Here is a 26,067-nt window from a genome sequence, read left to right as displayed (position 1 = left end):
GCATACTCAACCCCCTGTCAGAGAGTGTGTGTCATGTCACTTCACAGTGACCCTTCCTGATGATTAAGTGGCATAGCTATGCTCCAAAGTTTGCCATCCAGTTACCCTTGGCTAAAAGGATGATAATGGTTTTTAAGTGCTGCTAGTGTCTTAGGCACTGTTCAAATATATGAGAAGACAATCTGAACACAAAAACATTCACTTACAGTCTAAATCAGAATATAAAGATAGAAAGTCAGCATTTACACTGACAGCTATGGAGCATCTGGTTTCAGGGGTGTTTACATCATTCAGATCTGTAGTTCAGACTATTAAAACATGCCTACTGAACTGAGACTAAGGATATTATCTATAAAATCCTCAGGGCTCCAGCAGACATGCAGAGGACACTTGCATGACAAAATAAAATAATTTCTCACAGGGAGTTACAAATATTTGTGTTTGTTTGTCTTTTTTAGTGCCACCTAAGATCCTGATGCCAGATCATGTTAATATTAAAGCTGGGCAGAAACTCAGAATTGAAGCGTATGTCTATGGGAAACCTCAGCCAATCTGTAAATGGATGAAAGGAGAACAAGATGTATTTACATCCAGTCGTCTGGCTGTGCATAAAGCAGAAAACTCTTCTGTTCTCATCATTAAGGAAGTGACTAGGAAAGACAGTGATTACTATACCCTTACGGCAGAAAACAGCTCGGGTATTGCCACTCAGAGAATCAGAGTGGTAGTCATGGGTAACTTTCATTTTTAACCTAACTTTCTACACAGCTAGATTTAAGATATTTCATGCTCTACTATTTTCTTAAAATTTTCACCTTACATCTTTATGCAGATGCCCCAGGTCCACCACAGCCTCCATTTGACATTTCTGATATAGATGCGGATGCTTGCACACTTGCATGGCATATGCCTCTCGAAGATGGTGGCAGTAACATTACAAACTATGTGGTTGAAAAGTGTGATGTAAGTCGAGGAGACTGGATAACAGCTGTAGCTTCTGTCACAAAGACAAGCTGCAGAGTTGGAAAACTGACCCCTGGACAAGAGTATATGTTCCGTGTTCGTGCTGAAAATCGTTTTGGCATTTCTGAGCCACTCACATCTGACAAGATGGTTGCAAGGTTCCCATTTGGTATGTCAGTTTTAAATGATGGCATTTCTCTGATTTTAATTCTTCTAACAGTAAAAGAACCGGTAATGTTATCCGATTTGTTTTTCCACAGATGTTCCAAGTGAACCAAAGAATGCGCGTGTTACCAAGGTCAACAAGGACTGTATTTTTGTGGCTTGGGACAAACCAGACAGTGATGGAGGCAGTCCAATTACTGGTTACCTCATAGAGCGTAAAGAAAGAAATAGTTTGCTGTGGGTGAAGGCTAACGATACACTTGTGCGTTCTACAGAGTATCCTTGTGCAGGTCTAATTGAAGGTCTCGAGTATACTTTCAGAATTTATGCCCTGAACAAAGCTGGAGCAAGCAAACCTAGCAAGCCAACTGATTTTGTTACGGCAAGATCCCCAGTTGGTAAGCAAAACATTTAAATGATTTGTAATATGTCATTAATATTGATGGTCAATTTACGTTATTTAATTTTACTTACAAGTAGTAGTAATACATTTACTTAATAATAATTGCAACTTTATAATCATCACTTTTCCCATTTCTTTAGATGTCTTATATGCAATATGAATACACTGTATCTACATATTGTGTAATCTAGCATTTTTGTGGTTTTTTAGAGGGATGTGCTATGAATACCATCCACCACTGTAAAATATTTTTCTGAAATGTACAAATGTTTTGATGAGGGTAAACTTATAATGGTCTTGTTTGTTTTTAGATCCTCCTGGTAAACCTGAAGTTATTGATGTCACTAAGAGTACCGTGTCACTTGTATGGACAAGACCAAAGCATGATGGTGGAAGCAAAATTATTGGCTACTTTGTTGAAGCTTGCAAACTGCCTGGTCATAAGTGGGTACGATGCAATTCTACTCCGCATCAAATTCCTCAAGAAGAATACACTGCTACTGATTTGGAAGAAAATGCTCAATATCAGTTTAGAGCAATTGCCAAGACAGCAATTAACATTAGCTGGCCTTCTGAGCCTTCTGACCCAGTGACCATTCAGGCAGAAAATGGTAAGGAATGTATACTTGTGAAGTATTTGCAAACTCTGATAATGTTCAATCATGCTTTTTTACCTGGTATTCATATGATATGTTTAAATCTTTTAGATTGGTTAGCTCTCTTCTTTTTGTTTCTTTTCAGTTCCTCCCAGAATAGAACTAGGTGTATCTATGAAATCATTGCTTACAGTAAAAGCTGGAACTAATGTTTGTCTTGAAGCTAATGTGTATGGCAAACCTATGCCAATAATTACTTGGAAGAAAGAAGGAGAAGTTTTAAAACCAGCTGAAGGCATTAAGATCACCACTAAAAGAAATCTGTCCACTGTGGAGTTGTTCAGTGTTAACAGGAAGCAGACAGGAGACTATACTATTACCGCTGAAAATGCAAGTGGTTCCAGATCAGCAACCATTAAGCTTAAAGTACTTGGTAGGTTAAAGATTATTTATTAGTCCATATTTATAACTTGGATAATATAGCAAAAGCTAGAGATATAACTATTGATCATTAATTTTTCCAGATAAGCCTGGTCCTCCTGCCTCGGTTAAAATCACCAATATGTGGGCAGATCGTGCAATGCTTTCTTGGGAGCCTCCTCTTGAAGATGGAGGTTCAGAAATTACTAACTATATTGTTGACAAGCGTGAAACAAGCAGACCAAATTGGGCCCAAGTCACTGCCAATGTACCAATTACGAGCTGCAGTGTAGAAAAACTGATAGAAGGACATGAATATCAGTTCCGCATTTGTGCTGAAAACAAATACGGTGTGGGAGATCCCATCTTCACTGAGCCAACAGTTGCTAAAAATCCATATGGTAAGCTTGTTGCTCAGCATGGTTTTGTGATTAATTGTTTTATGCACATTTAAGAATATGAAAATAATTTTCAATAAATCTTTACAGATGTACCTGGGCCTTGTGATCCACCTGTAATTAGTAATATAACAAAGGATTTTATGACTGTTAGCTGGAAGCCACCAGCTGATGATGGTGGGTCCCCTGTGACTGGATATATACTTGAAAAACGTGAAACTAAGACTGTTAACTGGACCAAGGTAAACAGGAAGCCTGTCATAGAAAGAACTGTAAAGGCCACTGGACTCCAAGAAGGAACGGAGTATGAGTACAGAGTGACAGCACTGAATAAGGCTGGACCAGGCAAACCTAGTGGACCATCTAAGGCAGCATATGCTCGTGATCCTCAGTGTAAGTTAAAAACATTTATTTTGATTTTCTTCTGAAATGTCCAAATGCTTTTACTCAGTATTATTGTTTAATATATTCTATGTAACTTCCTATTGTTTTCATTCTCAGATCCTCCTGGCCCTCCGGCCTTCCCAAAAGTGGTTGACACAACCCGTAATTCTATAAGCCTGTCTTGGAGTAAACCAGCATATGATGGTGGAAGCCCCATTATTGGTTATCTAGTTGAAGTAAAAAGAGCTGACACAGATAACTGGGTCAGATGCAATCTGCCGAAAAACCTACAGGATACCCATTACATGGTAACTGGACTGTCAGAAAATACAGAATATCAGTTCCGTATTTATGCTGTCAATAAGATTGGATACAGTGACCCAAGTGATGTACCTGACAAACACCTTGCCAAAGACATTTTAAGTAAGTATTCTGGAAAACAAATGAACTTGCTGCTTTCAGTGAAGATTTATGAAGTAGATTTAGAAGCTTAAAGGAGGGGCTTGTCACAGCTTGTAGCAAGAGAACACAGGAGGGTCTGGTAGCTGGGAGCCTGAGAGAGCTTGTTTTACAGAGTGTGGGGAGATTGGCAACTGAAGAGGAATGAGATTGGAGTCATTTTTTAGGGCAGGTAGTGCCTGATCTTCCTGTCTCCCCACCAGTAATTCTGCCACCTTCTTGGGTCTTCAAGATTTTTCCCTTTTCCACCCAGCCCTCATTCAGACTATCCAGATCTCTCTCTCCTCTTCCTCAGGCCTTCAGTATCTCCTACCTTTCAAGGAATTTGGAGCCCAGCTGCCTATACTAAGACCTTGTGGTTTTCTGGGGCATCTTGCCTGATTTAATTGTATGGGGCTGTTGTCCCCTGTTGACATTCAGGCTACTTCATCATACACAACTAAATGAAGCAAAAATGTAGCACCACCCAGTAATAGTTACGCTTGTGCAGGGTAAAAAAGTACAGGACAGGCAGCTGAGTTACAAGTTCTTTCAAGATAAGGAGGAAGAGGGACTGATTCACATGATGGGTGGGGGGGAAAAAGAGATGTAGTTGATGAGAGGAGGAGGAAGCACTGCAGAAGAAGTTCAGTCTATCAATTATCTTGAATCTAGGTCAAAACCACCATTTAAATAACACCAGCTGAGACACAGGAACAGGCCTTCCAATCAAGTACAATGCCAGTAAACTGGGACTTCTGCTCACAGCAATTTTAGTGCTACATTTAAATATTGAATTTATAATGTATGCATCTTTAATTACCAATGCAGTTCCTCCTGAGGGAGATCTTGATGCAGAACTGAGGAAAGTACTTATATTACGTGCTGGAGTCACAATGAGGATTTATGTGCCAGTAAGAGGACGTCCACCTCCAAAGATTAGTTGGTCTAAAGTGAATGCCAACATAAGAGACAGGAAAGGGCTAGATATCAAGTCAACTGATTTTGACACTTTCCTACGCTGTGAAAATGTAAACAAATATGATGCTGGAAAATATGTCTTGAGTCTGGAGAACAGCAGTGGCAAAAAATCATACACCATGGTTGTGAAAGTACTTGGTAAGTGCCAGAATTATTACTAATCTTAAGTATTAGTTATTTTTAAAATTAATGTAATACCAGTTAATATTTTCTGTATTTTGATTATTAAATCAAATATTTATTTTGCATTCATATAGATACTCCCGGACCTCCTATTAATCTGATCGTAAAAGAAGCATCTAAGGACTCTGCCTTTATTTCCTGGGAGCCTCCTTTAATTGATGGTGGCAGTCCAGTCACAAACTATATTGTTGAAAAACGAGATGCGGAGAGAAAATCATGGTCCACAGTTTCAACGGAATGCCCAAAGACAAGTTTCAGGATAACTAATTTAGAGGAAGGGAAATCATACTTTTTCAGGGTGCTCGCTGAAAATGAATATGGCATTGGTGACCCCTGTGAAACTCGGGATGCTATTAAAGCTTCTGGTGAGAAAACTGAATATTGTTTTCCTACTTTACTTTTAAAATGAGCTTGTTTTTAATTTGTAATTGAGACTTACCAATGTTTTTATTCCTTCTAGAAACACCCGGCCCAGTTGTTGACCTAAAAGCTTTGGCTGTAACAAAGTCATCCTGCAGTCTAGCCTGGAAAAAGCCTATCAGTGATGGTGGAAGCCGTATCATTGCATACAGTGTTGAGATTATGACTTCTGATGATTCATGGCAAGAAGTTATGAGGTCAAAGAACCTCCAGTTTTCAACGAAAGACTTGATGGAAGGGAAGGAGTATACTTTCAGAGTAAGAGCACAGAATGATGCTGGATATGGAACTCCAAGTGAGATTACAGTTGTGGCAAGAGATGATGTTGGTAAGTATTTCTCCAAATTCATGAATACTCTCTTTCATTTATCCAAATTATATGATGCTTTATACATAGTGTCCATCATGCATGAATACATATCAGTTTAGTTTAGAACTGAATTAACATTTTAAAATAAAGGTTTTTATGCTCAAAAGAATAACTGATACCTTTTTCTTTTGCAGTGGCACCCGATCTTGATTTAAGAGCTCTACCTGATTTGTGCTATTTAGCTAAAGAAGGTAGTAGTTTCCATCTTAAAATCCCAATTAAAGGAAAACCTGCCCCAACTGTAACATGGAAGAAAGGTGAAGACCAGGTACTCACTGAGACTGGAAGAGTTGCCTTTGAGTCTACAGCAGTTAACACCACTCTTTTGGTACGTGACTGCCAGAAAAGTGATGCTGGAAAATACACAATCACTCTGAAGAACAGTGCTGGCAGTAAGGAAGGCACTATTTCCATAAAAGTTGTTGGCAAACCTGGCATCCCAACAGGACCTGTGAAATTTGAAGAAGTCACAGCTGATGCTATAACCTTAAAATGGGGACCTCCAAAAGATGATGGTGGCTCAGAAATCACTAATTATATCATAGAGAAGAGAGATAATATAAACAATAAATGGGTGACATGTGCTTCTGCTGTTCAGAAAACTACATTTAGAGTTTCAAGACTTCATGAGGGAAATGAATATACTTTCAGGATCAGTGCTGAAAATAAATATGGAGTAGGTGAAGGCCTTAAATCTGACCCTGTGGTTGCAAGACATCCATTTGGTAATCATAAATTATAATCTTTTGCATTAAAAATAATGTAATCTTGATATTTCCTTTTTATGCTAATTTATTTTTAACATATTTTCTAGATGTGCCAGATGCTCCTCCACCACCCAAAATTGTTGATGTTAGGCATGATTCTGCATCTCTAACTTGGACTGACCCAAAGAAAACTGGCGGCTCACCAATCACAGGTATTTGCCTTAAAACCTTCTCACCATTTTTCCCTCTAGCTCTTCTTTCTTCTTATTGAAAAGTAAAATAAAACTATTACTTTATTTGTTTTAATGTATCCCTTACTTATGTATTTTTAGAATTATACTACTTTTTCATTCTTTTAGTATATATGCTTGTTTTTAAAATAATAATAAAAAATTAAGATTCAGTGAAAGTTAGAAAAAAAAAAGAGGACTTGTGACATTATATCTGTTTCATGCGCATATGGCCAAATCTTGTAAGGAAGGGACAACAGGTGCACCTATATAAATTCATATTTGCATGCATAAATTAGCATTTGCATTCACAAATCATGTAACTGCATATATATGTAATTTACATTCATATCTATTCCTTAATCTATCTTTAAATGTTCTTGCAACAGTAGCTGATCCAATCTTTCATACAGATACAGCATAGTATGGTGGGCAGTTGACTGTGAAAATGAAAATTTTTATAATATTACCTGCCATTTTACATTTTACTATTCATCTTTGTAGGTTATCACCTTGAATTTAAAGAAAGAAATAGCCTTCTGTGGAAGAGAGCTAACAAGACTCCATTAAGGATGAAAGACTTCAGAGTAACAGGGTTAACTGAAGGTCTGGAATACGAATTCAGAGTGATGGCAATCAACCTGGCAGGAGTAGGTAAACCAAGCCTGCCATCTGAACCAATCGTGGCACTTGATCCCATTGGTAAGTCATCAGAAGAAAAAAGAAAATTCTGCGGGTTGAAAAAATTGGCGTTTGTTTTACTATTGTTTTATTTTGATTTTTTTTAAGATCCTCCTGGGAAACCTGAAGTTATCACTATAACTAGGAACTCAGTAACTCTCATTTGGACAGAACCGAAGTATGATGGTGGACATAAGTTAATTGGCTACATAGTTGAAAAACGTGACTTGCCTTCAAAGTCTTGGACAAAAGCTAATCATGTGAATGTTCCAGACTGTGCATTTACTGTAACTGACCTTTTTGAAGGTGGGAAGTATGAGTTCAGAATTAGAGCAAAGAACACTGCTGGTGCTATCAGTCCTCCATCAGAACCTACAGGAACCATAATATGCAAGGATGAGTATGGTGCGTAGACTCTATCAAAAATATAGGGGAGTCGGTTGGTTTGTTAAATTATTGTTTAAAACATACTCTCTTGCTCTCTTTTCTGACAAACGTGTGCTTTTCTTTTACAGAGGCACCAACTATTGTTATTGATCCTACTTTGAAAGAAGGCTTGACTGTTAAAGCAGGAGATACCATTACAATGTCTGCTATTAGCATCCGTGGCAAACCACTTCCAAGTTCAGCATGGTCCAAAGCAGGAAAAGACTTTAAGCCTTCAGATATTGTACACATTGAAACAACTCCAACTTCCTCCACACTTAATGTCAAATATGCAGCCAGGAAAGATTCTGGTGAATACACAATCACTGCAAGCAATCCTTTTGGAACTAAACAGGAGCATGTGCATGTGAAAGTTTTAGATGTACCTGGACCCCCTGGGCCTATTGAGGTCAGCAACGTCTCAGCTGAAAAAGCTACTCTTACGTGGTCAGCTCCTGCAGAAGATGGTGGATCACCCATCAAGTCTTATGTACTTGAAAAGAGAGAAACTAGCCGACTCCTGTGGACTTTAATTGCTGAAAATATTGAAACTTGCAGGCATGTTGTTAGCAAGCTCATTCAAGGAAATGAATACATCTTCCGTGTCTCAGCTGTGAACGAGTACGGCAAGGGTGAACCAGTACAGTCAGAACCAGTTAAAATGGTGGATAGATTTGGTAAGTAAAAAAGGTTAACATTTTAACCAAGTGCTCATTATAGTATTTCAAGGCTCATGTATGTTTCAAAAACTCTGTATTTTTTCCCTATTAGGTCCCCCAGGTCCTCCTGGAAAACCAGAAGTAACAAATGTAACTAAAAATAGTGCAGCTGTTACCTGGAAAAGGCCAATTGATGACGGTGGTAGTGAGATCACAGGCTACTACGTGGAAAGGAAAGAAAAGAAAGGTTTGAGATGGGTCAGAGTAACGAAGAAACCAGTTTCAGACCTTAGATGCAAAGTGACTGGACTCCTAGAAGGAAATGAATATGAATTCCGCGTCAGTGCAGAAAATAGAGCAGGGGTTGGACCACCAAGTGATGCTTCAAACCCAGTACTAATTAAAGATGCTGCATGTTAGTATCATGTCTTTACTGCAGAGTTCACCATAGAGTATTAATATTTTGGTTACCTATAAAAACTCATGTCTAATATAATGTGGGGATTTTGTCTTTTTTTCATTACTTCAGATCCACCAGGTCCACCTTCAAACCCACGAGTGATTGATACTACAAAGACCAGTGCTTCTTTAACATGGGGCAAGCCTCATTATGATGGTGGACTTGACATCATTGGCTACACAGTAGAGCATCAAAAGGAAGGAGAAGAAGAATGGGTAAAAGACACAACAGGAACTGCTTTAAGAATCACTGAATTTGTTGTTGCTAATCTCCAGCCAGGAGCCAAATACAATTTTAGAATCATTGCCATCAATGCTGTGGGTGCTGGTGAACCAGCACAGATTCCAAGCGTTGAAATCAAAGATCGGGAAATGGTTCCTGATTTTGAATTAGATGCTGAGCTGAGAAGAACACTTGTTGTTAGAGCTGGACTGAGTATTCGGATATTTGTGCCAATTAAAGGTCGCCCAACTCCTGAAGTTACATGGACGAAAGATGATATCCCACTTAAAGCACGTGCCAACATTGAAAATACAGACTCTTTTACTCTACTTATTATAACAGAGTGTACTAGATACGATGCTGGAAAATATGTAATGACCCTTGAAAATGCTGCTGGTAAGAAAACTGGTTTTGTAAATGTAAAAGTCTTGGATACACCAGGACCACCAATAAATCTTAAGCCTAGGGAAATAACTAAAGACAGCATCATCCTGCACTGGGATATGCCTCTATTAGATGGTGGCTCACGTATAACAAATTATATTGTTGAAAAACGGGAAGCAACACGAAAGTCATATTCAACCGTCACCACCAACTGCCAGAAATGTTCCCTTAGGATTCCTAATTTGGTTGAAGGATGTGAATATTACTTCAGAGTGCTGGCTGAAAATGAGTTCGGGATTGGTGAACCAGCTGAAACTGCAGAACCTGTAAGAGCCTCTGAAGCACCATCACCACCTGAGAGCCTCAATATTATGGATATAACAAAGAGCACAGTTAGCCTGGCTTGGCCAAAGCCAGAACATGATGGTGGTAGCAAGATCACTGGTTATATAATTGAAGCACAGAAAAAAGGTTCCACTCAGTGGACACACATCACAACTGTGAAAACATTAGACTATGTCGTGAAGAATCTAACTGAAAATGAGGAATATACTTTCCAGGTTATGGCAGTTAATAGTGCTGGAAGAAGTGATCCAAGAGAAAGCAGACCAGTTGTTGTTAAAGAGCAGATGATGCTTCCTGAATTTGACCTCCGTGGAATTTACCAGAAATCAGTAATTGCCAGAGCTGGTGACAATATCAAAATTGAGATCCCTGTGCTTGGTCGTCCAAGACCAATTGTGACATGGAAAAAAGAAGACCAGCTGCTTAAGCAGACACAAAGGGTAAACTTTGAAAACACTGCAACTGCGACCATACTAACCATCAATGAATGCACAAGAAATGACAGTGGCCGATATCCCCTATCAGCTAAAAATATTGTTGGAGAAGTTAGTGATGTGATCACTGTCCAGGTTCATGATATTCCTGGCCCTCCTACGGGACCAATCAAATTTGATGAAGTTTCATCTGACTTTGTAATTTTCTCATGGGAACCTCCTCAGAATGATGGAGGGGTACCAATAAGTAATTATGTTGTAGAAATGCGTCAGACTGACAGTACCACATGGACTGAGTTAGCAACCACTGTTATACGTACCATGTTTAAAGCTACTCATCTTACTACTGGAGTTGAGTATCAGTTCCGTGTTAAAGCTCAAAACAGATATGGAACGGGACCAGCCATTTCTTCAGAGCCTGTAATTGCCAACTATCCATTTAAGGTTCCTGGGCCTCCAGGTACTCCTCAGGTGATTGCAGTCACAAAAGAGTCAATGACCATTAGCTGGAATGAGCCTATTACTGATGGTGGAAGTCCAATTTTGGGATATCATGTTGAAAGAAAAGAACGAAATAGCATTCTTTGGCAGACTGTAAGTAAAGCATTGGTGGTAGGCAATATCTTTAAATCAAGTGGACTTACTGATGGCATTGCATATGAATTCCGTGTTATAGCAGAAAATATGGCTGGCAAAAGTAAACCAAGCAAGCCATCTGATCCAGTGTTTGCTCTGGACCCTATAGATCCACCTGGTAAACCAATACCTCTCAACATTACAAGACATGCAGTAACACTTAAGTGGACTAAACCAGAATATGATGGAGGTTTTAAGATAACTGGTTACACTGTTGAAAAGAGAGACCTTCCTAATGGTCGTTGGCTAAAGGCTAACTTTAGCAATATACTAGAGACAGATTTCACTGTCAGTGGTCTGACAGAAGATGCTGCTTATGAATTCCGTGTGATTGCCAGAAATGCTGCTGGTGCAGTTAGCCAGCCATCTGAGCCATCAGATGCAATAACATGCAGAGATGACATTGAAGCACCAAGGATAATGGTGGATGCCAAATACAAGGACACTTTAGTACTGAAAGCAGGTGAAGTTTTCAGACTTGAGGCTGATGTTGCAGGTCGACCTCCACCAACCCTGACATGGACAAAAGATGAAAAAGAGTTAGAAGACACAGCAAAATTAGAAATAAAAAAGGCAGATTTCTCTACTGTTGTGATCAACAAAGATTCTGCCAGAAGAGATGGTGGTGCATATACACTTACTGCTTCTAATCCTGGTGGCTTTGCAAAGCATATCTTCAATGTTAAAGTTCTTGATAGACCTGGTCCACCCGAAGGGCCTTTGGCTGTGTCTGAGGTTACAAGTGAAAAATGTCTACTCTCATGGTTACCACCACTGGATGATGGAGGAGCAAAGATTGACCACTATGTGGTTGAAAAACGAGAAACCAGCAGACTAGCATGGACAAACGTGGCCTCAGAAGTTCCAGTAACTAAACAGAAGGTCACTAACCTATTAAAAGGCAACGAATATGTGTTCCGTGTCATGGCTGTTAACAAATATGGGGTTGGCGAGGTCCTGGAATCAGAGCCTATTCTTGCAGTAAATCCATATGTGCCACCTGATCCACCCAAAACACCTGAAGTTACAGCAATTACAAAAGATTCTATGATTGTCTGTTGGGGACGTCCTGATTCTGATGGTGGAAGCCCAATAACCAATTACATTGTAGAACGCCGTGACAGAGCTGGACTACGCTGGGTGAAATGTAACAAACGGGTTGTTACGGACTTACGCTATAAAGTATCTGGACTGACAGAGGGTCATGAGTATGAATATAGAATAATGGCTGAAAATGCTGCTGGAATTAGTGAACCAAGTCCAACCAGTCAGTTCTATAAAGCTTGTGATACTGTGTTCAAGCCTGGTCCACCAGGTAATCCTCGTGTTTTAGACACTAGCAAGTCCTCAATTACAATAGCTTGGAATAAACCAATTTATGATGGTGGCTCAGAAATCACGGGTTATATGGTTGAGATAGCACTACCTGAAGAAGATGAATGGAAAATTGTAACTCCATCAGCAGGACTGAAGGCTACTTCCTTTACCATCACGGATCTCAAAGAAAACCAGGAGTATAAAATCCGAATATATGCCATGAACTCTGAAGGCATTGGAGAACCTGCCCTTGTTCCTGGATCACCAAAGGCTGAAGAAAGAATGCTACCTCCAGAGATTGAACTGGATGCAGAACTACGTAAAGTTGTCAATATCAGAGCCTGCTGTACTTTAAGACTTTTTGTCCCAATCAAAGGAAGACCAGCACCTGAAGTGAAATGGACAAGAGAACATGGAGAGTCTTTAGATAAAGCTACCATTGAATCAACAAGCTCTTATACTCTACTTACTGTTGGAAATGTAAACAGATTTGATAGTGGCAAGTATATATTGACAATAGAAAATAGTTCAGGCAGTAAATCAGCATTTGTAAATGTCAGGGTTCTTGATACACCTGGAGCACCACAAGATTTAAAAATAAAAGAAGTAACAAAATCATCTGTTACACTTACATGGGAGCCTCCTCTCATAGATGGAGGTTCAAAAATAAAAAATTATATCGTTGAAAAGCGTGAATCAACAAGAAAAGCTTATTCAACTGTTATTGCCAATTGCCACAAGACCAGCTGGAAAGTAGACAACCTGCAGGAAGGTTGCAACTATTATTTCAGAGTCCTAGCTGAAAATGAGTATGGAATAGGCCTTCCAGTTGAAACTCCCGAATCGGTGAAAGTGTCAGAAAGACCACTGCCACCAGGAAAGATAACTTTGCTAGATGTGACAAGAAATAGTGTATCCTTGTCATGGGAAAAACCTGAACATGATGGAGGTAGCAGAATTCTGGGTTATATTGTAGAAATGCAAAGCAAAGGCAGTGAAAAGTGGGCAATCTGTGCTACGGTAAAAGTTACTGAAGCCACTATAACTGGACTGATACAAGGGGAGGAATATTCCTTCCGTGTTTCAGCTCAGAATGAAAAAGGTATCAGCGATCCTCGACAACTGGGCATACCTGTTGTTGCAAAAGATCTTGTGATTCCACCAGCTTTCAAATTGTTGTTCACCACTTTCAGTGTCCTAGCAGGAGAGGACTTAAAGGTTGACGTCCCATTTGTTGGTCGACCCAAACCAGCTGTATTATGGCATAAAGACAATGTGCCACTGAAACAGACTACTAGAGTAAATGCAGAAAGTTCAGAAAACAGCACATTGTTAACAATAAAAGAAGCCTGCAAAGATGACGTTGGACCATATTTAGTCAAACTTACAAATTCTGCAGGTGAAGCTACTGAAACTCTTAATATTGTTGTCCTTGATAAACCAGGGCCTCCAACTGGACCAGTAAAGGTAGATGAAGTAACAGCAGATAGTATCACCATTTCCTGGGAACCACCAATATATGATGGTGGCAGCTCTATCAACAATTATATTGTAGAAAAACGGGACACTTCTACTACTGTCTGGCACATTGTGTCAGCTACTGTTGCCAGAACAACAATAAAAGCCTGTAGATTAAAGACTGGAAGTGAATATCAGTTCAGAATTGCAGCTGAGAATAGATATGGAAAGAGTACATATCTCACATCAGAGTCTGTTGTAGCCCAATATCCATTCAAAGTTCCTGGTCCACCTGGAACACCTTTTGTATCGGCTCGCTCAAAAGATAGCATGGTGGTACAGTGGCATGAACCAGTCAATGATGGAGGTAGCAAGATCATTGGGTACCATTTGGAACGCAAAGAAAGAAATAGCATCCTCTGGGTTAAACTAAACAAAACATCTATTCCTGACACTAAATTTAAGACAACTGGCCTTGAAGAGGGACTTGTATATGAGTTCAGAGTTTATGCAGAAAATATAGTGGGTATTGGAAAGGCAAGTAAAGTATCTGAATGTTATACAGCACATGACCCATGTGATCCTCCAGGTCGTCCAGAACCGGTAATTGTCACAAGGAACTCAGTAACCCTTCAGTGGAAGAAACCTGAATATGATGGTGGAAGCAAAATCACAGGCTACATTGTTGAAAAGAAGGAGTTACCAGATGGTCGCTGGATGAAAGCAAGCTTTACAAATGTCATTGAGACTCAGTTTGCAGTAACTGGCCTAGTGGAAAATCAGAGGTATGAGTTCCGTGTCATAGCAAGAAATGCTGCAGGTGTTTTCAGTGAACCATCTGAAAGCTCAGGGGCAATCACAGTCAAAGACGAAGTAGAGCCACCTCGTATAAGTATGGATCCAAAATATAAAGAAACAATTATAGTAAATGCTGGTGAGTCATTCAAGATTGATGCTGATGTTTATGGCAAACCATTACCTTCCATTCACTGGCTAAAAGGTGATCACGAATTAGCAAACACGGTTCGTTTGGAAATAAAAAGCACAGATTTTGCAACAAGCCTCAGTGTAAAAGAAGCCATTCGTGTTGATAGTGGTCATTATGTATTGCTGGCAAAGAATGTTGCAGGTGAAAAAACAGCTTCTGTTCATGTCAAAGTTCTTGATAGACCTGGGCCACCTGAAGGGCCTGTTGATATAACAGGAGTTACTGCTGAAAAATGTGTGTTAGCTTGGAAACCCCCACTACAGGATGGTGGTAGTAACATTTCACACTACATTGTAGAAAGAAGAGAAACCAGCCGCTTAGTTTGGACTGTAGTGGACTCCAATGTGCAAGCCCTTAGTTGCAAAGTTACAAAACTTTTGGAAGGAAATGAATATGTCTTCCGTATCATGGCTGTAAACAAATATGGTGTTGGTGAACCTCTTGAATCTGAACCAGTAATTGCAAAGAACCCATTTGTTGTCCCACTTCCACCAAATGCCCCAGAAGTCTCAGCCATTACCAAAGATTCAATGATTGTTGTATGGGAAAGGCCAGCCTCAGATGGTGGTAGTGAAATTCTGGGCTATGTTCTTGAAAAACGAGATAAAGAAGGCATTCGCTGGACAAGATGCAACAAGCGTTTGGTTAGTGAACTGAGATACAGGGTGACTGGACTTATAGAGAACCATGACTATGAGTACAGAGTATCAGCTGAAAATGCTGCTGGTCTTAGTGAACCAAGCCTACCTTCCACTTACTATAAGGCTTGTGATCCTATTTACAAGCCAGGTCCGCCTAATAATCCCAAAGCTATAGATGTGACAAGATCTTCAGTTTTCCTTTCATGGGGCAAACCAATCTATGATGGTGGCAGTGAAATCCAGGGATACATTGTTGAAAAATGTGATGTAAGTGTTGGTGACTGGACAATTTGTACCCCACCAACTGGAATCAAGAAAACAAATATGGAAGTAGAAAATTTATTAGAAAAACATGAATATAAATTCCGTATCTGTGCTGTTAATAAAGCTGGAGTTGGAGAGCATGCTGATGTTCCTGGTTCTGTTATTGTTGAAGAAAAATTGGAAGCTCCAGACCTTGATCTTGACCTAGACTTAAGGAAAATTGTAAATGTAAGGGCAGGTGGTTCCTTAAGATTATTTGTTCCTATTAGAGGGCGTCCAACCCCTGAAGTAAAATGGGGTAAAATGGATGGTGAGATCAGAGAGGCAGCTATTATTGACATTACTAGCAGCTTCACTTCCCTTGTTCTTGACAATGTTAACAGATTTGATACTGGAAAATACATTCTTACTTTAGAAAACAGTAGTGGAATAAAGTCTGCCTTTGTCAGTGTAAGGGTACTGGATACCCCAAGTCCACCTGTTAACCTAAAAATTAAGGAGATCACCAAAGACTCTGTTTCACTTTCATGGGAACCTCCTTTACTGGATGGTGGCGCTAAAATAAAAAATTATATTGTTGAAAAGCGTGAAGCAACAAGAAAGGCCTATGCAGCTGTTGCAACAAATTGCCACAAGACCTCATGGAAAGTAGATCAACTTCAGGAGGGCAGCAATTACTACTTCAGAGTCACTGCTGAGAATGAATTTGGAATTGGTCTTCCTGCAGAAACCATTGACCCAATTAAGGTTGCTGAAGTTCCTCAACCTCCAGGGAAAATAACAGTTGATGATGTCACAAGAAATAGTGTATCGCTAAACTGGTCAAAGCCGGAACATGATGGTGGTAGCAAAATCTTACAATATATTGTTGAGATGCAAGTTAAGGGCAGTGACAAATGGTCAGAATGTGCATGTGTAAAAGCACTTGAAGCACTGATTACTAACCTAACTCAAGGAGAAGAATATCTATTTAGAGTAATAGCTGTAAATGAAAAAGGCAAGAGTGATCCACGATCTCTTGCAGTTCCAGTGGTCGCCAAAGACCTTGTTATTGAACCAGATGTAAGACCTGCATTCCACAGTTACAGTATCCATGTGGGACAAGATCTAAAAGTAGAAATACCAATTTCTGGTCGACCTACACCAACTGTTACTTGGACAAAAGATGGCCAACTGTTAAAGCAGACAACAAGAGTTAATATTAATGATTTGCCTAATCTCACTGTACTGAATATTAAAGAAACACACAAAGAGGACAGCGGCATGTACGGAATCACAGTTGCTAATGTTATTGGACAAAAGTCTGCATCTGTTGAAATTATAACACTAGACAAGCCCGATCCTCCAAGAGGGCCTGTAAAGTTTGATGATATTAGTGCTGAAAGCATTACAGTATCATGGAATCCTCCACTGTATACAGGTGGCTGCCAAATCACCAACTACATTGTTCATAAGAGAGATACAACAACCACTGTATGGGAAACGGTTTCAGCTGCTGTTGCAAGAACTACCCTAAAAGTGACTAAACTGAAAACTGGCTCAGAATATCAGTTTAGAATATTTGCTGAAAACAGGCATGGACAGAGCTTTGCCTTGGAATCTGAACCAGTTGTAGCTCAGTACCCCTATAAAGAACCCGGTCCTCCTGGCACACCATTTGTGACAACAGTAACAAAAGACTCTATGGTTGTACAGTGGCATGAACCAATTAATGATGGTGGAAGTAAAGTTTTGGGTTACCATCTTGAGAGAAAGGAAAGAAACAGCATTTTATGGACAAAAATAAATAAGACCATTATCCAAGACACGCATTATAAAACAACTAACCTTGAAGAAAGCATTGAATATGAATTTAGGGTTTCTGCAGAAAATATTGTTGGTGTAGGAAAAGCAAGCAAAGTTTCAGAGTGCTATGTAGCCCGAGACCCCTGTGATCCTCCAGGATGCCCAGAAGCCATAATTGTTAAGAGAAGCTCAATTACTCTACAATGGACCAAACCAGAATATGATGGAGGTAGCAAGATTACTGGTTATATTGTAGAAAAACGTGACTTGCCTGATGGTCGCTGGATGAAAGCTAGCTTCACAAATGTCATTGAAACTCAGTTCACCGTAACAGGGCTTACTGAAGATCAAAGATATGAATTTAGAGTCATTGCAAAGAATGCTGCAGGTGCAATAAGCAAACCCTCTGATAGTACAGGACCAATAACAGCAAAGGATGAAGTTGAGCTTCCAAGAATCTCAATGGATCCAAAATACAAAGATACAATTGTTGTAAATGCTGGAGAAATGTTCAAACTTGAGGCTGATGTCCATGGAAAGCCACTACCTACCATTAAGTGGTTCAAAGGCGATAAGGAACTTGAAGAAACTGCTAGATGTGAGATAAAGAACACTGATTTCAAGGCATTAGTTATTGTAAAAGATGCCATTAGAGTTGATGGTGGACAGTACACTTTACAAGCCTCTAACATTGCAGGAACAAAGTCAGTACCCATAAATATAAAAGTATTGGACAGACCAGGTCCGCCAGAAGGCCCAATTCAGGTTACTGGAATTACTTCTGAAAAATGTTCATTGTCATGGAATCCACCACTCCATGACGGTGGTAGTGACATTTCTCACTACATTGTTGAGAAGAGAGAAACTAGCCGCCTTGCCTGGACTGTTGTTGCTTCAGATGCTGTAGCCACAATGCTGAAAGTAACAAAACTTTTGGAAGGTAATGAGTATATTTTCCGTATAATGGCAGTTAACAAATATGGTGTTGGTGAGCCTCTGGAGTCTGTTCCAGTACTTATGAAAAATCCATTTGTGGTTCCTGGTCCACCAAAGGCACTGGAAATTACTAACATCACAAAGGATTCCATGACTGTCTGCTGGAGCAGGCCAGATAGTGATGGAGGCAGCGAAATTATTGGTTACATTGTAGAAAAGAGAGACAGAGCTGGCATCAAATGGACAAAATGTAATAAACGCAGAATTACAGATTTGCGATTAAGAGTCACTGGACTAACAGAAGATCATGAGTATGAATTCAGAGTATCTGCTGAAAATGCTGCTGGAACTGGTGAACCGAGCCAAGCTTCTCCCTATTTTAAAGCTTGTGACCCTGTGTTCAAACCTGGTCCACCCACTAATGCTCATGTTGTAGATACCACCAAAAATTCAATTACACTTGGTTGGGGTAAACCTATTTATGATGGTGGTAGTGAAATCCAAGGATACATTGTGGAGCTCTGTAAAGCAGAGGAAGAAGAATGGACAGTAGCTACTCCACAGACTGGGCTGCGTGTCACTCGATTTGAGATTAGAAAACTTATTGAACATCAGGAATATAAAGTACGAGTGTGTGCCCTCAATAAAGTTGGTGTAGGAGAGGCTGCATCAGTTCCTGGAACTGTTAAACCAGAAGACAAGCTTGAAGCTCCTGAACTTGATATTGATTCAGAACTAAGGAAAGGAATATTGGTTAGAGCTGGTGGATCTGCTAGGATTCACATACCATTCAGAGGACGACCAACACCTGAAATCACATGGTCTCGGGAAGAAGGTGAATTTACAGATAAGGTTCAAATTGAAAAAGGCATAAACTACACACAACTATCCATCGATAACTGTGATAGAAATGATACTGGAAAGTACATTCTTAAGTTAGAGAACAGCAGTGGATCGAAGTCTGCATTTGTTACAGTAAAAGTCCTTGACACACCAGGACCACCACAAAATTTAGTAGTAAAAGATGTTAAGAAAAATCATGCAGTACTATCCTGGGAACTACCCGCTAATGATGGTGGTGCAAAAATAAAGAATTACGTGATTGACAAACGTGAGTCAACCAGAAAGGCATATGCAAATGTGAGTGCTAAATGTGGCAAAACAAGCTTTAAAGTTGAAAACCTTACAGAAGGAGCAACTTATTATTTCAGAGTTATGGCTGAAAATGAATTTGGAATTGGTATTCCAGCTGAAACTATAGATGCTATGAAAGCCTCAGAGCCACCTTTGCCTCCTGGGAAAGTCAGTCTCACTGATGTGACTCACACAAGTGCATCACTTATGTGGGAGAAACCTGAACATGATGGAGGTAGCAGAATTTTGGGGTACATAGTTGAAATGCAGCCTAAAGGAATAGAAAAATGGAGTGTTGTCACTGAGACCAAAGTGTGCAGTGTAGTTGTACCTGGTTTGAGTTCAGATCAAGAATATCAGTTCCGTGTGATAGCCTACAATGAAAAAGGCAAAAGTGATCCCAGAGCACTTGCAATTCCTGTGATAGCTAAAGATTTGACAATTGAGCCAAGTTTCAAGCTGATGTTTAATACTTACAGTGTCCAGGCTGGAGAAGATCTTAAGATAGAAGTACCATTTATAGGCCGACCCACCCCTAAGATTACTTGGACAAAAGATGAGCAGTCACTTAAACAGACAACCAGGTTAAATGTCCATGACACACCAACATCCACTATCTTACATATTAAAGAAAGCAATAAGGATGACTTTGGCAAATATACAGTAACAGCATCAAACACAGCAGGCACGGCTACAGAGCACCTGAGCATAATTGTACTTGAAAAACCAGGCTCTCCACGAGGACCTGTTCGCTTTGATGAAGTTAGCGCAAACTTTGTTGTCTTATCATGGGACGCACCAGATTATAATGGAGGCTGCCAGATAACCAACTACATAGTAGAGAAACGTGACACAACCACCACCACCTGGCAGATGGTATCAGCAACAGTTGCAAGAACAACAATCAAAGTGGCAAATCTTAAAACAAGTTCTGAATACCAGTTTAGAATTTGTGCTGAAAACAGATATGGAAAGAGCCCTCCACTGGATTCTAAGGCAGTTGTTGTGCAATACCCATATAAAGAACCTGGGGCACCTGGAACGCCATTTGTTACATCAGCTTCCAAAGACCATATGATTGTACAGTGGAACGAACCAGTTAATGATGGAGGAAGCAAGGTTCTTGGCTACCATCTTGAGCGTAAAGATAAAAACAGCATTCTTTGGACAAAGTTGAACAAGGCCCTCATTCAAGATACCAAATATAAAACAGATGGCCTTGAAGAAGGTCTTGAATATGAGTTCAGAGTTTCTGCTGAAAACATTGTTGGCATTGGTAAAGTTAGCAAAGTATCTGAACTGTATGCTGCCCGTGATCCATGTGATCCACCTGGCCGCCCAGATCCCATTGTTATTACAAGAAATTATGTCACAATGAACTGGAAAAAACCCGAGTATGATGGTGGTAGCAAAATAACTGGATATATTGTAGAAAAGAAAGAACTACCTGAAGGTCGTTGGATGAAAGCCAGCTTTACAAATGTACTGGAAACAGAATTTACAGTAACTGGTCTTGTTGAAAACCAAATATATGAATTTAGAGTAATTGCAAGAAATGCAGCTGGTAGCTTGAGTGAACCATCTGAAAGCACAGGGCCAATTACTGCTAAAGATGAAATTGAAGCACCAAGAGCGTCATTGGATCCAAAATACAAAGATGTCATTGTTGTTCATGCTGGAGAAACCTTTGTTCTTGAGGCTGACATCCATGGTAAACCTATTCCTGACATTACGTGGTCAAAAGATGGAAAAGAGCTTGAAGAAACAACTGCAAGAATGGAAATTAAATCTACACTTCAGAGAACAACTCTCACGGTCAAAGACTGTGTAAGAATTGATGGAGGTCACTACTCACTTAAACTCAGCAATGTTGGGGGTACAAAATCTATACCAATCACAGTAAAAGTGCTTGACAGGCCAGGACCTCCAGAGGGTCCTTTGAAGATTACAGGTGTCACTGCAGAAAAATGTTACTTGGCATGGGCCCCACCTTTACATGATGGCGGTTCTAGCATCTCGCATTACGTCATTGAGAAGAGAGAGACAAGCAGACTTTCCTGGACACTAGTGGCATCTGATGTGCAAGCTCTTAACCACAAAGTAACCAAACTCCTTCCAGGCAATGAATATATTTTCCGTGTAATGGCTGTGAACAAATTTGGAATTGGAGAACCACTGGAATCTGAGCCTGTTGTGGCTTGTAATCCATACAAACCTCCGGGTCCTCCTTCAGTGCCAGAAGTTTCAGCAATCACAAAAGATTCTATGATTGTAACATGGGGTCGTCCAACAGACAATGGTGGAGCTGAAATTGAAGGTTACATACTTGAAAAGCGAGACAAAGATGGTATTCGATGGACCAAGTGCCATAAGAAAAGGCTAACAGACTTGCGGTTCAGAGTAACTGGACTTACAGATGGGCATTTCTATGAATTCAGAGTTTCTGCTGAAAATGCAGCTGGTGTAGGTGAGTCTAGTGAGCCATCCATTTTCTATCGTGCGTGTGATGCACTGTATCCACCAGGCCCACCAAGTAATCCAAAGGTGACAGACACTTCCAGATCATCAGTGTCCCTTGCATGGAACAAGCCTATTTATGATGGTGGTGCTCCCATTAAGGGATATGTTGTGGAAGTAAAAGAAGATACTGCTGATGAATGGATTACTTGCACACCACCAACAGGACTACAAGGAAAACAGTTCACTGTAACAAAACTTAAAGAAAACCATCAATACAATTTCCGCATCTGTGCCATTAACTCTGAAGGAGTCGGGGAACCTGCAGCTATACCTGGTACAGTCATTGCAGCTGACAAAATAGAACCTCCTGAAATCGAACTAGATGCGGATCTCAGAAAAGTAGTCACTGTACGTGCGAGTGGTACATTACGTCTGTTTGTTACCATCAAAGGAAGACCAGAACCTGAAGTCAAATGGGAAAAAGCAGAAGGCACCATTAGTGACCGAGCTCAGATTGAGGTTACCAGTTCATATACAATGCTGGTCATTGATAATGTAAACAGATTTGACAGTGGTAGATACAACCTGACTTTAGAAAATAATAGTGGCAAAAAATCAGCTTTTGTTAATGTCAGAGTCCTTGATTCCCCCAGTGCACCTGTTAACTTGACAATCAGAGAAGTTAAGAGAGATTCAGTAGCATTAGCCTGGGAACCACCACTTATTGATGGTGGTGCTAAAATTACAAACTACATCATTGAAAAGCGAGAATCTACTAGAAAGGCATATGCCACTGTTACAAATAACTGCACTAAAAATACCTTCAAAATTGATCAACTACAGGAAGGATGCATTTACTACTTCCGTGTCTTGGCAGCAAATGAATATGGGGTTGGTTTGCCAGCAGAAACAGCTGAACCAGTTAAGGTTTCTGAACCACCGTATCCACCTGGAAAAGTAACTCTTGTAGATGTGACTCGCAACACTGCTACGATTACATGGGAGAAACCAGAGAGTGATGGTGGCAGTAAAATTACTGGTTATATAGTGGAAATGCAAACTAAAGGAAGTGAAAAATGGAGCACTTGTACCCAAGTTAAGACACTAGAAGCAACAATAACAGGCTTAAGTAAGGGAGAGGAATACACTTTCAGAGTGATTGCTGTTAATGAAAAAGGGAAGAGTGATCCAAGACAACTTGGAGTTCCAGTAGTTGCAAAAGATATTGAAATCCAGCCTTCTGCTGAACTTCTTTTCAATACTTTCAGTGTTAAAGCTGGAGATGATCTTAAGATTGATGTGCCGATCAGAGGTAGGCCTCCACCGACAGCTAGCTGGAGGAAAGATGGACAGACCTTAAAAGAGACAACTAGGGTAAATGTTCAAACATCAAAGACTTCAACTTTGCTGACCTTCAAGGAAGCTTCAAAGGACGATGTTGGAAATTATGAATTATGTATTTCCAACAGTGCTGGATCTTCAACATTTTCTATCACTGTAATTGTTCTTGACAGATCAGGACCTCCATCTGATGTACATATTGACAGTGTTAGCGCAGATAATGTAACTTTATCTTGGAAACCTCCAGTGTATGATGGTGGCTGCCATATTAGCAATTACATTGTGGAGAAGCGAGAAACTACCACAACAATATGGGATGTAGTGTCTGCAGCAGTTGCAAGAACATCGATTAAAGTAGTGCGTCTAACCACAGGATCTGAATATCAGTTCCGTGTGTGTGCAGAAAACCGCTATGGTAGGAGCACCTATGCTGAGTCTCCCTTTGTTGTTGCAGAGTATCCATTTAAGCCACCTGGTCCACCTGGAACTCCTCAAGTAGTACATGCAACTAAAACTTTCATGACTTTAAGTTGGCAGGAACCAGTCAATGATGGAGGTAGCAAAGTAATTGGATATCATCTTGAAAGGAAAGAAAGAAGCAGCATTCTTTGGACAAAAGTAAACAAAAGCCTCATAAGTGATACACAAATGAAGGTCACTGGCCTTGAAGAAGGACTAATGTATGAATATCGTGTGTATGCTGAAAATATTGCAGGAATAGGCAAATGCAGTAAATCATGTGAACCAGCTGCTGCAAGAGATCCATGTGATCCTCCTGGTCAGCCAGAAGTTACTAATATTACAAGAACATGTGTCTCATTGTCATGGTCCAAACCAGAATATGATGGTGGAGCTAAGATTACAGGATATATTATTGAGCGCAGAGAGCTACCAGATGGCCGTTGGCTAAAATGCAATTTCACAAACATACAGGAAACTTTCTTTGATGTGACTGGACTTACAGAAGATCAGCGATATGAATTCCATGTTATTGCAAAGAACGCTGCTGGACTCTTTAGTGAGCCATCTGAATCAACTGGACCTGTGACTGTAAAAGATGATGTTGATGCTCCAAGAATCATGATGGATGTCAAATTTAGGGACGTTGTTGTTGTTAAAGCTGGAGAGGTCCTTAAAATCAATGCTGATATTGCAGGACGACCTTCACCTCTGATTTCATGGACAAAAGATGGCAAAGAGATTGAGGAAAAAGCAAGAGTTGAAATAGTCTCAACAGATCACACTACTGCGATAACTGTGAAGGATTGCATTCGACGGGATTCGGGTCAGTATGTATTAACACTACAAAATGTTGCAGGAACAAGATCTTTGGCTGTTAACTGCAAAGTACTTGATAGACCTGGCCCACCTGCAGGCCCATTAGAAATAACTGGCCTTACTGCTGAAAAGTGTCACCTGTCATGGGGACCACCCCAAGAAAATGGAGGTGCAGATATTGATTATTATATTGTAGAAAAACGTGAGACCAGTAGAATTGCATGGACACTTTGTGAAGGAGAGCTTAGAACAACATCCTGTAAAGTAACAAAACTACTTAAAGGAAATGAATACATCTTCAGAGTGATGGGAGTTAACAAATATGGTGTTGGTGAAGCTTTGGAGAGCTATGCGGTCAAGGCCCTAGATCCATTTACAGTTCCAAATCCACCTAAATCTTTAGAGATAACCAGTGTGACAAAGGATTCCATGACCCTGTGCTGGGCAAGGCCCGACAGTGATGGAGGAAATGAGATCTCTGGATACATAATTGAAAGACGTGAGAAAAATAGCCTACGATGGATCCGTGTAAACAAAAAACCAGTTTATGATCTAAGAGTTAAGTCATTAGGTCTTCGAGACGGATGTGAATATGAATATCGGGTTTATGCAGAAAATGCTGCTGGTCTCAGTCTTCCATGTGACACTTCACCATTGATTCGGGCAGAAGATCCAGTTTTCATACCATCTCCTCCATCTAAACCTAAGATTCTGGACTCAACAAGATCAAATATAACAATTGGATGGACAAAGCCATTATTTGATGGAGGTGCCCCAGTTACTGGATACACAGTGGAATACAAGAAAACTGATGAAACTGACTGGTCAATAGCTATTCAAAATTTAAGAGGCACAGAGTACACTGTAATTGGGCTAACATCAGGGTCTGAATATGTCTTCAGAGTAAGATCTATCAACAAAGTTGGTGCTAGTGATCCAAGTGATGTCTCAGAACATCAGGTAGCAAAGGAAAGAGAGGAAGAACCTGCCTTTGATATTGATAGTGAAATGCGAAAGACTTTAATTGTAAAGGCTGGTGAATCTTTTACAATGACCGTACCTTTCAGGGGAAAACCAGTCCCAAATGTAATGTGGAATAAACCAGAGACAGATCTCCGTACACGAGCGTCTATTGATTCTTCAGATTATTGTACCTCACTGACCATTGAGAAAGCAACAAGAAATGATTCTGGAAAATATGCATTAACATTACAAAATATCCTGAGCACAGCTACCTTGACCTTAGTTGTCAAAGTTCTTGATTCCCCTGGACCTCCATCTAATATTGCTGTAAAAGATGTAACAAAAGAATCTGCAGTGTTATCCTGGGATGTTCCTGAGAATGATGGCGGTGCTCTTGTGAAGAACTATTACATTGAAAAACGAGAGGCTAGCAAGAAGGCTTGGGTCACTATAACCAACAATTGCCATCGCCTTTCCTACAAAGTTACCAGTCTTCAAGAAGGTGCTGTTTACTACTTCAGAGTCTCTGGAGAAAATGAATTTGGTGTTGGAGTACCCACTGAGACCAAAGAAGGAGTTAAAATAACAGGTTTGTTT

The 26,067-nt window shown here is 40.0% G+C and overlaps 1 protein-coding gene across 1 annotated transcript in view; it reads left to right on the top strand.

Annotated features, from left to right (window-relative positions):
• Positions 1-26,067, top strand: part of TTN (titin) — a 308,950-nt gene that overhangs the window by 253,380 nt on the left and 29,503 nt on the right. Inside the window, exons 254-271 of the mRNA XM_074967679.1 lie at positions 459-734; positions 833-1,132; positions 1,224-1,526; positions 1,843-2,142; positions 2,273-2,560; positions 2,652-2,948; positions 3,036-3,338; positions 3,447-3,752; positions 4,599-4,886; positions 5,006-5,296; positions 5,392-5,679; positions 5,856-6,446; positions 6,536-6,640; positions 7,163-7,360; positions 7,448-7,744; positions 7,855-8,442; positions 8,537-8,839; positions 8,954-26,059. Of these exons, the coding sequence (XP_074823780.1) occupies positions 459-734; positions 833-1,132; positions 1,224-1,526; positions 1,843-2,142; positions 2,273-2,560; positions 2,652-2,948; positions 3,036-3,338; positions 3,447-3,752; positions 4,599-4,886; positions 5,006-5,296; positions 5,392-5,679; positions 5,856-6,446; positions 6,536-6,640; positions 7,163-7,360; positions 7,448-7,744; positions 7,855-8,442; positions 8,537-8,839; positions 8,954-26,059 (22,428 nt within the window). The remainder of the gene's footprint in view (positions 1-458; positions 735-832; positions 1,133-1,223; positions 1,527-1,842; positions 2,143-2,272; positions 2,561-2,651; positions 2,949-3,035; positions 3,339-3,446; positions 3,753-4,598; positions 4,887-5,005; positions 5,297-5,391; positions 5,680-5,855; positions 6,447-6,535; positions 6,641-7,162; positions 7,361-7,447; positions 7,745-7,854; positions 8,443-8,536; positions 8,840-8,953; positions 26,060-26,067) is intronic.

The sequence above is a fragment of the Natator depressus genome, chromosome 11 (assembly GCF_965152275.1).
Source record: "Natator depressus isolate rNatDep1 chromosome 11, rNatDep2.hap1, whole genome shotgun sequence".
In the NCBI taxonomy this organism is placed as follows: Eukaryota; Metazoa; Chordata; order Testudines; family Cheloniidae; genus Natator; species Natator depressus.
The sequence above is the reverse complement of the archived record's forward strand: the minus strand, read 5'-3'. Positions and strand labels throughout refer to the sequence as shown.